Below are 14,522 nucleotides of genomic sequence, written 5' to 3' on the forward strand. Positions count from 1 at the left end.
TCTAATGGGTGAGACACAACATGCAAACAGCTATGTACAAATCAGATATATGCAGGGTAGATTGGAGGTAGTTACAGAGGGAAAGCACTGGGGATGGGATTTAAACTAGGTCTTAAAGGAAGCCAAGAGATAGAGGTGAGGAGAAAGGGCATTCCAGGCGTGGGAATTTCATATTTGACCCTGGAGGCAATAAGGAGCAAATGGAGTTTAGTGAGTTGGAGGGAGGGTGACATGGTTAAGAAGTTGGGGGGAGGGGACATATGCTCCAGGAAGATCACATTGGCATCTGAGTGGAGGATTTACTGCAGTGGGGAGAAACTGGACGAAGATAGACCAATCAGAAAGCTACTGCTAAATAGCACAGGCGTGAAGTGAGGACAGTCTCTTTTTTTTTTTTTTTTTTTTGCGGGGCTATGGGGGTTAAGTGACTTGCCCAGGGTCACACAGCTAGTAAGTGTCAAGTGTCTGAGGCCGGATTTGAACTCAGGTACTCCTGAATCCAGGGCTGGTGTTTTATCCATGGGTGAAAGAGAGTTGGAGAGCAGAGGTAGGTTCCAAAGGCAGCCTTATATATGGAAAACTAGAAGAACTGGCTGGGGAGAGGGTGCCACAGAGAATGCCCCGTTGACAAAAGGAATGACAAGGATGGTACAATTGAAAAGGTTACCTGGGAGTCAGGAACCCTGGATTCAGTCACTAGTTCTTTGGCCTTGGTCTCTAAGCCTTATGTACTTTCCCAGCTAATCTACACCACCATCCAGGCACCCAGGCTCACAATTTCAGTACCATTCTCAACTCTCACACTCATCTCATGTGTTTGTGTTGCCAAGTCTTGTTTCTACCACCATAATATCACATATCCTCCCCCTTCTCTTCAGTCACACAGTCTCTTCACTGATATAGGTTCTCCTCACTTCACGCCTGTGCTATTTAGCAGTAGCTTTCTGATTGGTCTATCTTCATCCAGTTTCTCTCCTTCACGGGCAATATCACATTATAGGATCATGTATTAAGAGCTTAAAGGGACCTTAGAGGACATCCAATGTAACAGATGAGAAAACTGAAGCCCATAGAGGTCAGATAACTTGCCTAAGGTTGCACAGGTAGTAAACAGCTGAACAGAGATTGGAACCCAGGTCTTAAGACTCCAAGTCCAGCACTTTCCACTGCACCATACCTGGATCCGAGCTCTGGCTTTGCCTCTACTGTGTCACTTAACCTTCCTGAGTTTTCCTTATCTGTGAAATGGGCATAAATCTCTCCTGACCTACTGGGACTTTGCTGTTCTTAAGATCAAAGGGCAGGGGCAGCTAAGTGGCACAGTGGATAAAGCACCAGCCCTGTATTCAGGAGGACCCGAGTTGAAATCTGGCCTCAGACACTTGACACTTACCAGCTGTGTGACCCTGGGCAAGTCACTTAACCCTCATTGCCTGGGGGGGGGGAGATCAAATGGGCAAGTAGATATGAAAAGTGCTTGAAAAGTTCTTGAGCTCTAGAGACGTAGGATATTGTTATAATTTCGCCACCAAACAAGGTTTGGATTGTTCTTGAGATTCCGATTCAGAATCGCTTATCACTTTTTTACAAAGCCTCGAAATTCTTTATCTGAGCCAATCTTCACAATAGCTCTCAGAAGTGGGCAGGGCAGTTGCTATCCTCCCTTTACAAAAGGAAGTGACTCCCCCAGAGTCAACAAAGCGAGCAAGTGCTGCATTCGAAACCAGATCGGGTTCCACGTCTCCCGCGTGCCCCACTGCGGACTAAATGGAACATCAAAGCCAGCGTCCCACTCTTTCCAAGCTACTGCTCGCTGCCCCGCACCTCGCTTAATGCAGGTCTCATAGCACAATTCTCCCTACAGTCCTCGAAGCTCCCTGCAAAGTTCAAGACAAACATTTTAGTGCCTGGCCCTGGGAGCGCCGGCCGCCAAAGCTTGGACGTTGCGTGCAAGCTCCAGAGGCCTCGGGCTGTATTACAGGGAGAGGAAGGGGGAAGAAACATCACGCCAAGAAAAGGGGGGGGGAAGATCCCAAGCCGCAGTCACACAGGAACAACACCCGAGCCCTTCGCTGGTGGAGAAAAAAAAAACCAGAAAGGCTACCCCCCACCCCGTGCGCACACGCGATCTGCAGAAGCAGGCTTGGTCCCGAGAAAACTACATTTCCCAGAGAGGCGCGCGGCCTTGGCACATGCTCACTCACCCGGGTAGGAAAGGCGAGCCAGGCAAACGCCGGGCCTTTGCCTCTCCCATTGTCTGGTTTAGGGATGCGGGAGTTGCGGGGTGAAGGGAGGGGGGAGCGGAGGGCGTTGCAGGGAGTAGAGCTGATTGGCGAGGCGGCGCGTCCGTCACTCCCACCTTCTCTCTTTCTCCCCGCCTTCTCTTCCTAACCCCCCCCTCCCCTCTTCCACTTCTGCTCCTCCTGCTCCTGCGCCCCCCCTCCCCTCCGCCTCCGGCTTCCCCGGGGTTTTGCAGCGGGGCAGCGCGGCTGGATGCCCAGGCTCCCGCGAGGAGGGCGCGCTGGGGGCTTCTTGCATGGGGGGGTGCGGGGGGAACAGGCCGGTGCTACATTGTTTCCGAACCATTCCTCCTGAGACCCACGTCCCGCTCCGCAGCCCAAGATGATGAAGTTTCGGTTCAGGCGGCAGGGTAACGACCCCCAGAGGGAGAAGATCAAACAGGATCTCTTTGCGTTTAACAAGGTGAGGAGATGGACTGGGGTGGGGTGGGGGGGCGGCCGGGCTGGTGCAAAAGCTGCCTGAGATGAGGGGCGTGGGGTGGGTTTGGGGAGGCGAGGGGGAAGAAAGAGGAGAAGGAGGAGAGGAGCAGCCACGTTGGGCTAGGAGGGGCAGGCAGATGGGCTTCAGCTGGGGCGTTGGGGGGACTGGAGTTAGCTCTTCGCCCCAACGGCGTCCGGATCTGAAAAAGCAAGAGCCCCAGAAAGCCCGGGGCAGAAAGACACCCCTACTCACCCACCCCTCCTGCCCCTCGGAAGTGGGTGTGCTGGGTGGGTGTGGAAGCTCGGGCCCTTGCAAGCTGGCTCATTCCCGGGCTGGGGATCTGAATGCAAAATCTTAACGGACCCCACTCCCTTCCCCTCCCCTCACTTCACTTCCCGACCCCCCATGTTCCCCTACCGACTATTTCCCTCCGTGTAGGAGAGAGAGGAAGGACTCAGTGCCCCCCCCCCCTTTTCTCAGCCTTCACTCCCTTTTCCTCCCTCCCCACCCTCCAGTGGAAGAGTCCCCGGAATAGGAGCACAGCATTTTAGGGCTGGAAGAATAGGTTTGTTTTGCTTTTCTAACTGATGCTAGGAGTTGCTGGACAGGGCAAAGGTAGTTGGGATTTTTGCGGCTGGTTGGTGGTGGATAGGATGATGACTGGGGCAGCCTGGGAAGAGAAGGATCACAAATACACAGGCAGAGAAAACAAACAGAACAGTACCGCTCCCTTCCCCCAACACACACACACACACACACTCACTCACACACTCACTCACTCACTCAACTCTTCTCTCACACTCACACTCACTCACATTCACTTCAGACCCGCTTCTTTGTAAAGCAGTCCCATTACTCTGCTCCTGGGTTTCTTGTCTCTTCTCCTCACCCCGAAACAAATCTTTTCAGTTAGGGATGTGGTTCATCTAGTCTCCAGGGCAAGCATCCTGCCCCCTCTTCTCCCTCCTTTGCAATCCTTGCAATCCTCTTAACTTTTCTTCTGGCCTCTCTGGGTAATTATGAGAGCAGAGAGATGAGGAAGGAAACAGACCCAGAAACCAATGACTCGAGTATTAATTGCCCCCTGGGTTATCGGCTATACTTCCCTTGGGGAGTAAGGGTCCTGGATCTTTGCACCATTTAACAAGTCTCATTTGTGGTTAAAAAAAATACTTAATACCTAATTGATACACACAACAATCTGCTGAGAATAGGTATTCCCATTTTATAGGTGAGGAAATTGAGACTATGAAAGAAGGGAACTTGGCTAAATGAAGTAGGCTATTAAGTGGCAAAGCCAAGAACCCTAGTCTCCCACTTCATAGGCCTGTGATCTCTCTGTGATCACTTGTTTAAAAGTGCTTTCTAGACTTTTAAGTATGAAGACACCTTTTAACATCAAATATTGTGGACGCCTACATGATAGTAGTTGTACTATTATACCCTGATTGAGAAAATAAATAATTACAAAGTTGCTGTGAATTCTGTAGTACTTTTCAGTTTGTCTTTTTTTAATCACAGCATCTATATATATTTGAAAAATAGTAATGCATGTGAGAGACATTTGCCCTGCAAAAGGTAGCTTTGTTTATTATTTATTATGTTGTCACCTAATGAGATGTCTAGAACTCCCTGGCCCACAGGTTGGGAACCGCAGCATTGGACTGGGAAGTACCCATATTATGTCAGCTACTGTACTAGGTCAATTCTTCCTGCTGGAGGTTTATGTAGTGAGGTCTTTTCTAGCCCCCAGGAGTGTCACCCAGATTAGAGATGAGTCAACACATTTGATTAGGTTTTGGTGATCATTAGGACAAAATCAAGCCAGAGTTATTATAGGATGGGCCTTATGTTATTCCATGGTGTCTTTCCAGGGTAACTTGGGGTTATGTGAAGGGAGAGCAGGGGAGCTTGACATTTGAAACAATCCCTGCCCAGTTATTTCATTGGGTAAAACCCAATTTTTAAAAACTTGGCAGGATTTCACAGTGTGGCATATCTGTGTGAAGTTCCATAGAATTTTAGATCTGGAAGGGACATTAGGGGCCATCTTTATCATAAATGGTAGAAGGATGGGTACTGGTGTATGGGAGAAGCTTTGTAACAGGGAATCTTTTGTATCACTAAGAGAAGGTAGGAAGCTCTCTCTTTTACTCCACACTCAGAGCAAGTGTTGACTGACTCTGTGGCAAACTTATAGCCCAACAATCAAATCCAGGCCACCTCAAGCTAAGAATGATTTTTATATTTTTACCGTACAAAGTTTGCCAACTGCAGATTTAGAGCCATAGTGACATTTTGGTGTGACCAAAAGAGCCTTGGGCATTCAGTTTGGAGATTCAGATTGTTGGTCCTGGTTCTACCACTGTGTGGCCTTGAATAAATCGCATCCCTTCAATAGGCCTTAGTTTTCTCATTCAATTCAACAAGCATTTATTAAGCCCCTCCTAGGGGCCAACTGGGCAGCTAGGGGGTACTATGGATAGAGTGTCTGGCCTCAGATATTTACTAGCTGTGTGACCTTGGGCAAGTCACTTAATCTTGTTTTCCTTAGTTTCCTCATCTGTCAAATGAGCTGGAGAAGGAAATGGCAAACCACTCCAGTATTTCTGCCAAGAAAATCCTAAATGGAGTCACAAAGAGTCAGGCACAACCAAATAATAACCAAGGCCAGGCACTGTGTTTAGCCGTTGGGTTACAAAGACAAAAAAAAGTTTGCATTCTAGTGGGAAGGATTAGTCAGTGAAAATTATAATTGGAGGAAGGGTCTCTTGTAGGAAAGTAACAGTTGAGCCTTGAAGGTAGCGAAGACTTTCAAGAGTTGGAAGTAAACAGGGAGAACATTCTGGGCCTGGAGATAGGAGATGGGATGTAATGGGGGAGATGTGGGTATGGATCTCTAAGGTTTCCATACTCCTCCATGCTATTGAGATAGGCATGGAAGCACCCTCTTAATAATTGAGAGATGAGAAACTCCCTGTGGGACCATTCTCTACAGCCTCTGGCCCTGTCTTAATTTCTTGCTTTGGGCTCTTGGATAAGTTCAAAGCAGAGGATGCATTCAGACCTTTTGTCATGACAATTCTCATAGTTCTTCCCCTCTTTGCCATAAACCTTTGTGGGGCTGTGAGGCCAAAGGGGACTGAGGCCCTGTTGGTTGGAAGTGTGAGGCATTCCCTTCCCCCTCTTCCCTCTTTTGAGTTAATCATTTGGTTAAATTGGCATTTCCTTGTTTAAGGAAATAGGGTGTGAAATGGAGACTGGGGTAGGGGGGAGGAGATCTGCAGATGGAAAGAATTGTGAAGAATTCTTTCTCCTTCCCTGGGGTATTCTAGCCAATGAGGGGTGACCTGTAAACTTCCTTTTGACAAACTTAGGGGTCTTAGATTCTATGGGATGGAAACTTAAACTAACCAAAAGCCTTCACCCCAAAATAAAATACTATATTAAGAGGCAGTTTTGGTGTAGTGGAAAGAGTGTTAGGGCCCAGGAATCAGGAGTTCTAGTCCCAGCTCCATCACCAAGTAGTTGTGTGACCTTGGATGAGTCATTTCCCTCTGGGGTCTCCTCAGTTTACTCACCTGTATAAAATGAGGAAGTTGGACCAGGTAATCTCTAAGATTCCTTCCTTTTATCTCTGATATTTGTGGGTTCTATTTAGGGCTGGATCTTTGGGTGTGAATGAGTGATGTCATACAGAAAATGAAATTCTCTAATTCCCAGTCATCCAGGTTGGGCTAGACAGGGAGGGAAGAACAAATGGTATCTATAGTTCTCTGGCATTCCAGGTAAGTAAGGGAGTGTGCTTTAGATGATATCTGCTAGGAAGACCCACAAATGGGCTTCTGATGTGGAGAACAGGGTTCAGTTTGGTCCAGTAGAGGAATTTTGGTCCTGGCAGAGATGGTAGGGTAAGGAAGGAGGAGAGAATTTGTCAGAGTGGGTGGGAATTGATTTCTGGAGGTCCCACCTGGTTTGGCTCCCTACTTTGCTTGGTTACGAGGTATAAAAGAGACCCGTGCTTTCCCCTTCCTCACTTCCCATGCCCATCAGGCATCTTAACCAGCATGCAACCCCTGGGAGGGCCCAGCATCTCAAGTCTATCCCATTCTCTCCCATACACATTGGACATGTTGGGGAAGCAAACTAAAGTAATGTCCTTGTGCTCAAAGTCACAAATGTAGGGCTAGACAAGCTGAGGCCCTCATTTTGCAGTTGAGGAAACTGAGAAGCAAAGACCTGCCTAAAGTCACACCAGTGGTGAGACCCAGGCTGCAGGGCAGAAGGGGGAAGATTCAGAGTCAGGTGGGAAGCAGGTATATTTGCAGTGGCCAATATTTAACCTTCCATCTCTCAGCTCCATGGCTTTGCTTGAAGAGGAAAGTTGTGCTCTGCTCCAGTGCCATCTCTAAGAGCAGGCCTTTCCTAATTCCTCTACTTCTTAGTGCATCTTCCTCCTCCCCGAAATGATTTAGTGTGGCGGATGTATTTTATTTCGACTTTACGGTTTCTTATTTTATCTTTGTATCTTACTTAGCATGTCTACCTCATAGGAGGTTAAGATGTGCTTGTTGAATTAAAGAAGCCCTCAGAATTGGTGTCCCAGTTGTGGTCGGCTGGCCTCTATTTGCGGTGGACAGAGAGGAATCACTCTCCTCATTTGATGCATGAAGAAATGGAGGCTGAAAGTCTTGTTCCCAGTTGCATACGTGGTAGTAAGTAGCAGAGTCGAGATTCCGTTCACCTTCGACACCACGTTTTCTCTCTCTTTAGAGTGATTTCCTGTTGGCTCAGGGAGGTTAGGGCCCAGCAAAAGTGCTGGTCAGACACAGGTATCCTTATATACACATGCAAACTCACTTGTCACCAGCAGTCCTCACATAGAATTTTAGGGACAGATATTGTGGACTACAGGGAAGCCCAGGCTTGGGATTGGCTGGAAATTTCCTTTGTTCCAGTACTGCCCACTTTTCTCCACTCTGGTACAAAACAGACCCTCTCCACCCTCAGTACCAGTGGGGCAGAAGTTCTGAATTGTTGCTCCAGAGGAGAGAACAGATTCCTGCAGCCATCTATACCCCTACCTTTTCCTCCTTATGCTTGGTGGCAGAACTGGAAAACAGTCAGTCGTGTTTAGGGGGATCAGTATGTGGCTGGAGAATAGGGCAGTGCTAGTGTTAAAGATGGAGACCCTGTCCCATTGGCTCTGTGTGTTCTGAACATTGAATAGCCAGCCATATGAAGTAACTCCTAGAAGTCCCAAGGCCACAGGAGGGCCTCCCTGCTGAGTGAAGTTAAGGCAGAGGTTCTCGAAAGGTAGCCCCCTGGACTCCTGGGTATCTGAAAGAGCCTTTCAGGGAGTCTGGAAGGGCAAAACTATTTTCATAATAATACTAAGATGTTATTTGCCTATAAACATACTCTTCTCCAACTACAAATCTGTTTGAGTCCAGATTTTCTTCATATACTTAAACCAGTCAGGCAGTAAATGTTTTTAAGCACCTACTTATTAAGACAGGGGCAGCTAGGTGGCGCAATGGATAAAGCACCAGGCCTGGAGTCAGTAAGACTTGAGTTCAAATCTGGCCTCAGACACTAGCTGAGTGACTCAAAGCAAGCCCGTTTGCTTCAGTTTCCTCAACTGTAAAATGAGCTGGAGAAGAAAACGGGAAGCCACTGCATTATCTTTGCCAAGAAAACCCCAGATGGAGTTGTGAAGAGTCAGACCACACTGAAATGACTCAGCAGCCATAACAATAAGCCAGGCTCTGTGCTAAACACTGGGGATACAAAGAGAGGCAAAAGACAGTCCCCGAAGTGAAGGAGCTCACAGTCTAATGGGGAGGACAATATACAAACAAACTGTATAGAGGATAAATTGGAAGTAATCAACAGAAGGAAAGCACTAGACTCTTAAGGGACAGGGAAAAGGCATCCTGTAGAAGGCGGGTTTTAGCAAGGACCTGAAGGAAGCCAGTGGGCAGAGATGAAGAAGAAAACTCCGAGTATGGGGGGGGGGGGGATAGCCAGTGAAAGTGCCTGGACTTGGGAGATGTCTTGTTTGAGGAACAGCAAGGCCAGCCAATATCGCTAGGGTGTGAACGTTATGAAGGGCTTTGAATGCTAAACAGAGGATTTGTATATTTTATCTTGGAGGTGATAGGGAACCACTGGAGTTTCTCTGAGTAGGGGTGGGGGGTGACATGGTCAGAACTGTGATTTAGGAAAATCACTTTGACAGCAGAGTGAAGGATGCGGCAGGCTGTGCTATAGTCTGGGCATTAAGTGAGGAATATAGCAGTGTGGTGGCACCGTCAGAAGAGAGGGAAGGGGGCGCAGCTAGGTGGCGCAGTGGATAAAGCACTGGCCTTGGATTCAGGAGTACCTGAGTTCAAATCCAGCCTCAGACACTTGACACTTACTAGCTGTGTGACCCTGGGCAAGTCACTTAACCCTCATTGCCCCTCAAAAAAAAGAAAAAAGAAAAAAGAAAAGAAGAGAGGGAAGGGGGCAAATGGGAGACGTGTAAGGCAAAATTGACTAGTTTTGGCAACAGATTGGATGGGAGTGAGAGTCAAGAGTTGAGCATGACACCTAGGTTACAAGTGTGGGTGACTGGGAGGATGATGGTGCTCTCAATGGTAATAGGGAAATTTAGAAGAGGAGAAAGTCTAGGGGGAAAAGAATGAGTTCAGTTTGGGACATGTCAATTTTGAGATGTCCACAGGACATCCAGTTCTAAATGTCCATTAGGCAGTTGGAAATGGGAGACTGGATGTCAGGAGAGGGATTAGGGCTGGATAAATAGATTGAGAATCATTAGCATAGAGATGATGGAATCTATGGAAGTTGATAAGATCAATCGCCAAGTGAAATAGTATCCCTCTGGAGAGAAGAAAAGTGGGGGCAGGACAGAGTCCTATGAGATAGCCATGGTTATGAGGCATGATCTAGATGAAGATCCAGCAAAGGAGACTTGAGTTGCTGTTTGTCCTTCAAGAACAAAGAGGACCATGACATTGGGGTGATGTCATGACTTGTACTGAATTGGGTTTAAGTGAGGGAGGGCTGTGCAAAGTCCCCAACCTCACTCTCTCCTCCAGAGCCATCTGGATCCAGTGGTGAGATATTTATCAGGATGACTGGAGATGGCCCTGAATTTTTTTTTTTTTTTTGGTGAGGCAATTGGGGTTAAGTGACTTGCCCAGTAAGTGTCAAGGGTCTGAGTCTGGATTTGAACTCAGGTCCCCCTGAATCCAGGGCTGGTGCTCTATCCACTGTGCCACCTAGCCCTTGAATTTTTTTTTTAAAGGCAGTTGGGGTTAAGTGACTTGCCTAGGGTCACACAGGTAGAAAGTGTCTGAGGTGAGATTGGAATTCAGGTCCTCCTGATTCCAGGGCCAGTGCTCTATATACTTGGCAAGTCATTTAACCCCAGTTGCCTCAAACATCTGGAGCCATCTCCAGTCATCCTGATGTATGTCTTGCCACTGGACACATGGCTGTGGAAGAGAGAGTGAGGTTGGTGACCTTGCACAGCTTTCCCTCACTTAAATCCAATTCACTGCAGGTTGATATCACCCTGATGTCCTTTTCGAGAATGAAGGACAAACAACAAGGAGACTTGAGTAGTGGTCAGATAGACAGGAGAACCAGAAGACAGTATTGTCCCAAAAACCTAAAGGGAAAAGAGTAGAATGTCAAGAAGAGGGAGATTGACAGTGCCAAAGGCTGGAGGTGGATCGAGAAAGATGGGGACTGAGAAAAGGCCATTCGATTGTGCAATTATGAAATCATGAGTAATTTTAGAGACAGGAGTTTCAGCTGAATGGTGAAGTTGGAGTTAATAAGAGAGTGGGGGAGGAAAGGAAGTGGAGGCACCTATTGTAGACAGCCTTCTCTGAGAGTTTAGCCATGAAAGAGGAGATGGGACCAAAATTAACATATCTCAACACATTGAATGCAGAAGCAGATATGAGAATCCAGCTGTCTTTTATTAAGCCAGGCAGTAGAGATTTGCAAAAATATGTAAAACAATTATGTTCTTTTCACTAACTTTTTTTTGTTTTGGAAAATATAGTTGCTTTTTTTTTTACTTTAAAAAGTTAACATAATGGGTTTGTTGTTATTTCTAAGCGAATTAGTAAATAAATATTTAAACAATATTTAAAAATTTTAATACAGTAAATACTGATAGATATAATCCACATAAACCAAGGCTCTTTGGGTTAAAATCATGTTTTTTTGTTTTTGTTTTTTTAGTGAGGCAATTGGGGTTAAGTGACTTGCCCAGGGTCACACAGCTAGTAAGTGTTAAGTGTCTGAGGCTGGATTTGAACTCAGGTACTCCTGACTCCAGGGCTGGTGCTCTATCCACTGTGCCATCTAGCTGCCCCTTGGGTTAAAATAATTTTTAAGAGCTTAAAGGGGTCCTGAGGACCAGAAAGCTTAAGAATTGATGAGTTAAAGGTTGGGCATATCATAGGAGAAAAGCAGGGAGTGGCCAGGCAGTCTGATTTCCTCCTGTCAAAACCTGCTTCTGATTTCTCAGGAACATCTTCAATCTCTCTACTGATCAGGAGAGAATGAAAGTAGTCTTGGGGAGGGGAGACTTTTATTCTGGAGTGGTCATTCATTATTCAGGGGAAGGACTGTGGGGGTGACTAGCTCTCCTTTTTCTCTCCCCCCCCCCACCTGCCAGTTGGTTCTCTGGATTTTAGAAAATTTTAGTTTGGGGTAGAGGAGGAGGCTGGGTGATTCAGACCTGGACCTTTTTACATCAAGATCTCTTCCTCTTCTTTAATTTACCTCCAGTAAAGCTAAAGTTTTGAGAACCGGGAGTTGTCCCCAATTTCCTCTCCTCTCCCCAAGCCAAACTGTTGCATTTCTTCACGGGCTTATCTGAGTTGGGAATTTTCAACTTAAGTGGATAGGTCTCTGTTAGGCTTTTACCTCTGGGTAAACAGGCACTGACTGCTAGTCGAAGACACGTCGGGGTGGCATCAGGCAGGGTGGGCTCTTGTGAAAGCAGTGGTTCAAGTATGATGTTTAATTTTTTTTTTCTCCTAGGAAAGGAATGGGGTTGGTCAAGGTTGGGGGAAGTGAGGGCTGGGGTAGAGTCACATCAATAGGCATTGATTAAATCCAGAGCTAGCCCAGAGCCTTGGGGGATTGTTTTCCTGCCTGGCTGTTGCTGCCACTTCTTTGTGACCTAGTACCAGCACTGGGGGAGCGCCAGGGTTGCCTGTACCAGGATAAGATTTCCCCAGAAGTGCAGGGTGGGGGGGGCTGTAGCTTGGAAATGAGGTGTGTGGTGAGGGAGAGAGCTAGCTTAGACACATTTGGAGAAGTGTTTAAATATAGCCCAGCTGAGGAGCTAGGGTGGGAGAGGTGAAAGATAACAAGCATCTGCATACTCAGGCTGAAGCTGTACTGAGTGTGAAGTCATGGGATGCCCTCCCATCCCACTCCCCCATCCCACTCCCCCATCCCACTCTCCCATCCCTGTCATCTCAGGGAGTTGGAAGGAAAGCTTAAGGGTTTATCTAGTGGGTCCAACCTCCTACCCAATCTGAGAATCCCCTTCAACAGCATCCCTGATAGTCAGATCTAGCCATTGTTGGAATCCTTTTATTGATGATTGCCCTCATGGTATTCATGAGTATTGTGGTTTTCATGGTATTATATCCATGAGCTCATTATCTCATGAACTACACTATTCCACTTCAGGGGAGTTCTTAATGATTAGAAAGTTCTTACAGTGAGCTGAAATCTACCTCCTTATAGCTTCAGTGTATTGCTTATGGTTCCTGGGAACCCTAAGGATCGGACTAGATCTACCCTTCTAGTTTCAGCCTTCTCTGGTTCTTGTATTATTATTTTTGTGTCTTTTTCTCCCCCCAATAAGACTGTAAGCTTCCCGGAAGCAAGACTCTCATATGTCCTATAGCATAGAGCTGGAAACCCAGGCTCATACATTTGGGGTTAGAAGAGATCTCAGGGGGGCAGCTAGATGGCGCAGTGAATAGGGCACCGGCCCTGGAGTCAGGAGTACCTGAGTTCAAATCTGGCCTCAGACATTTAACACTTACTGGCTGTGTGACCCTGGGCAAGTCACTTAACCCCAATTGCCTCACCAAAAAAACAAAAAACAAAACAAAAAAAGAAGAGATCTCAGAGACTATTTAATATACCCCCTTCATTTTACAGATGAAGAACTGAGGTTCAGAAATGTTAAGTGACTTTCCCATGATCACACAGATGGTGATAAGAGGTAGGATTTGGATTGAGGGCCTCTGATTCTGAGTCCACTGGTCTTTTTACTGTAACACAGGAGGGGGGAAATACATCCTTGTTTCTTGGTTGGCCCCTACTGCTGCCCTTACCCATTAGGGAAGTCCGATCTAGGTGACATCCTTGGGTTGGGGGAAACGCTGAGAGCCCTATATTGTTGAGCTCTCACAAGGAGGCTGAAAAACTACTGCCCGGGAAAAGGTTTCTACTTTGAGGGAGAGGAGCAAGTAGGACAAATTTAACCTTTGGCCGGCCGCTGGATTTGAGTTCTTGGAGGTCTGGCTCGGGTTCAGAATTCATCACTGCTCGGGTCCTGTGAGGGAGAGGTATGGGTGGGCTGAAACAAGGGAAGGCATCCTTTAGTTACCGGAATGTATCTGTAGCCCCATCCAAGACAAATACAGCATTTGGCTGGAGCGGTAACAAGCAGTGCCTTTGGGAATGGAAGGAAGCATGTTGGGAAGGAGGAGGCTGGATTATGGGCATAGGGCGGTATGAAATACTCTTCCCACTGGGTTCTTAAAAGTTTCATTGACACCCAGAATGAGAAGTGCCAGAGGAAATTGGGAGTCGACTTCAAAGCATCTTCTCCACCTGGGTTGGGGGGATGGGCGTGTAGTTCCCAGTCAGCTGGTCCCAGGTCCCAAGAAGCCTATTAAGACCACCTGCTGGATGATTTGAAGTGGAAACAGCTGGCAGGCCCAAGCTCCCATCCCTAGTTGTGCTCTCCCTGTCACCTCTTCTCAGGAACGCTAGGACCCGGACGTAGGTAAGCTCTGTACTTCTTGGTAGGTTTCTGGTCCTTGGTTGGTCAGACCTTGTGAAGTTATCAGAAACCTCCAGAGGAAGGAGGGGGACACAGTCGCTGTGTCAAACACTGTCGCTGTGTCAAACACTGTCCTAGGCATTGAGGAAACAAATATAAAAAAATAAAATGACCCCTGCCCTCAAGGAGGGTACTTTTTTTTTTTTGGTGAGGCAATTGGGGTTAAGTGACTTGCCCAGGGTCACACAGCTAGTAAGTGTTAAGTGTCTGAGGCCGGATTTGAACTCAGGTACTCCTGATTCTAGGGCCGGTGCTCCATCCACTGCGCCACCTAGCTGCCCCAAGGAGGGTACATTTTAAAAGGGGTTGGGGAGAGTAGAGATGAATAACAACTATGTGTGTACATATATATATATATATATATATATATATATATATATATATATATGAAGAATAAATAGAAGGTAGTTTGGGAGACCAGTAAAGGTTTCCTTTGGGTTGTGCTTGAGCTGCTTCTTAAAGGAAGAGAAAGATTCCTTGAGGCAGAGGTGGGGAGGAAATATATTTCAAGCATGGGGCATGGCCAGTACAAAGGCATGAAGAGGAGAAATGGAACCAGGGGAAAGCCAAGATTGTGGGAAGGGGAGGATTGTATAATAAGGCTAGAAGGGCAGGTTTGGAGCTAGGTTGTAAAGGACTTTAGAAGCTGAGGAATTTATGGGGCAGCTAAGTGGCTCGGTGG

At 47.0% G+C, this 14,522-nt stretch overlaps 1 protein-coding gene across 3 annotated transcripts in view; it reads left to right on the plus strand.

The window, feature by feature from the left end:
* The first annotated feature begins 2,399 nt into the window (after positions 1 to 2,399).
* Positions 2,400 to 14,522, plus strand: part of LLGL1 (LLGL scribble cell polarity complex component 1) — a 103,481-nt gene continuing 91,358 nt past the window's right edge. For 2 of the 3 annotated variants that reach the window (XM_043978137.1, XM_043978138.1), the window contains exon 1: positions 2,400 to 2,703. In XM_043978137.1, the coding sequence (XP_043834072.1) occupies positions 2,623 to 2,703 (81 nt within the window). In that variant the 5' untranslated portion in view covers positions 2,400 to 2,622. The remainder of the gene's footprint in view (positions 2,704 to 14,522) is intronic. The other variant, XM_043978136.1, reaches the window with a different exon arrangement.

The sequence above is a fragment of the Dromiciops gliroides genome, chromosome 1 (genome assembly GCF_019393635.1).
Source record: "Dromiciops gliroides isolate mDroGli1 chromosome 1, mDroGli1.pri, whole genome shotgun sequence".
Lineage (NCBI taxonomy): Eukaryota > Metazoa > Chordata > Mammalia > Microbiotheria > Microbiotheriidae > Dromiciops > Dromiciops gliroides.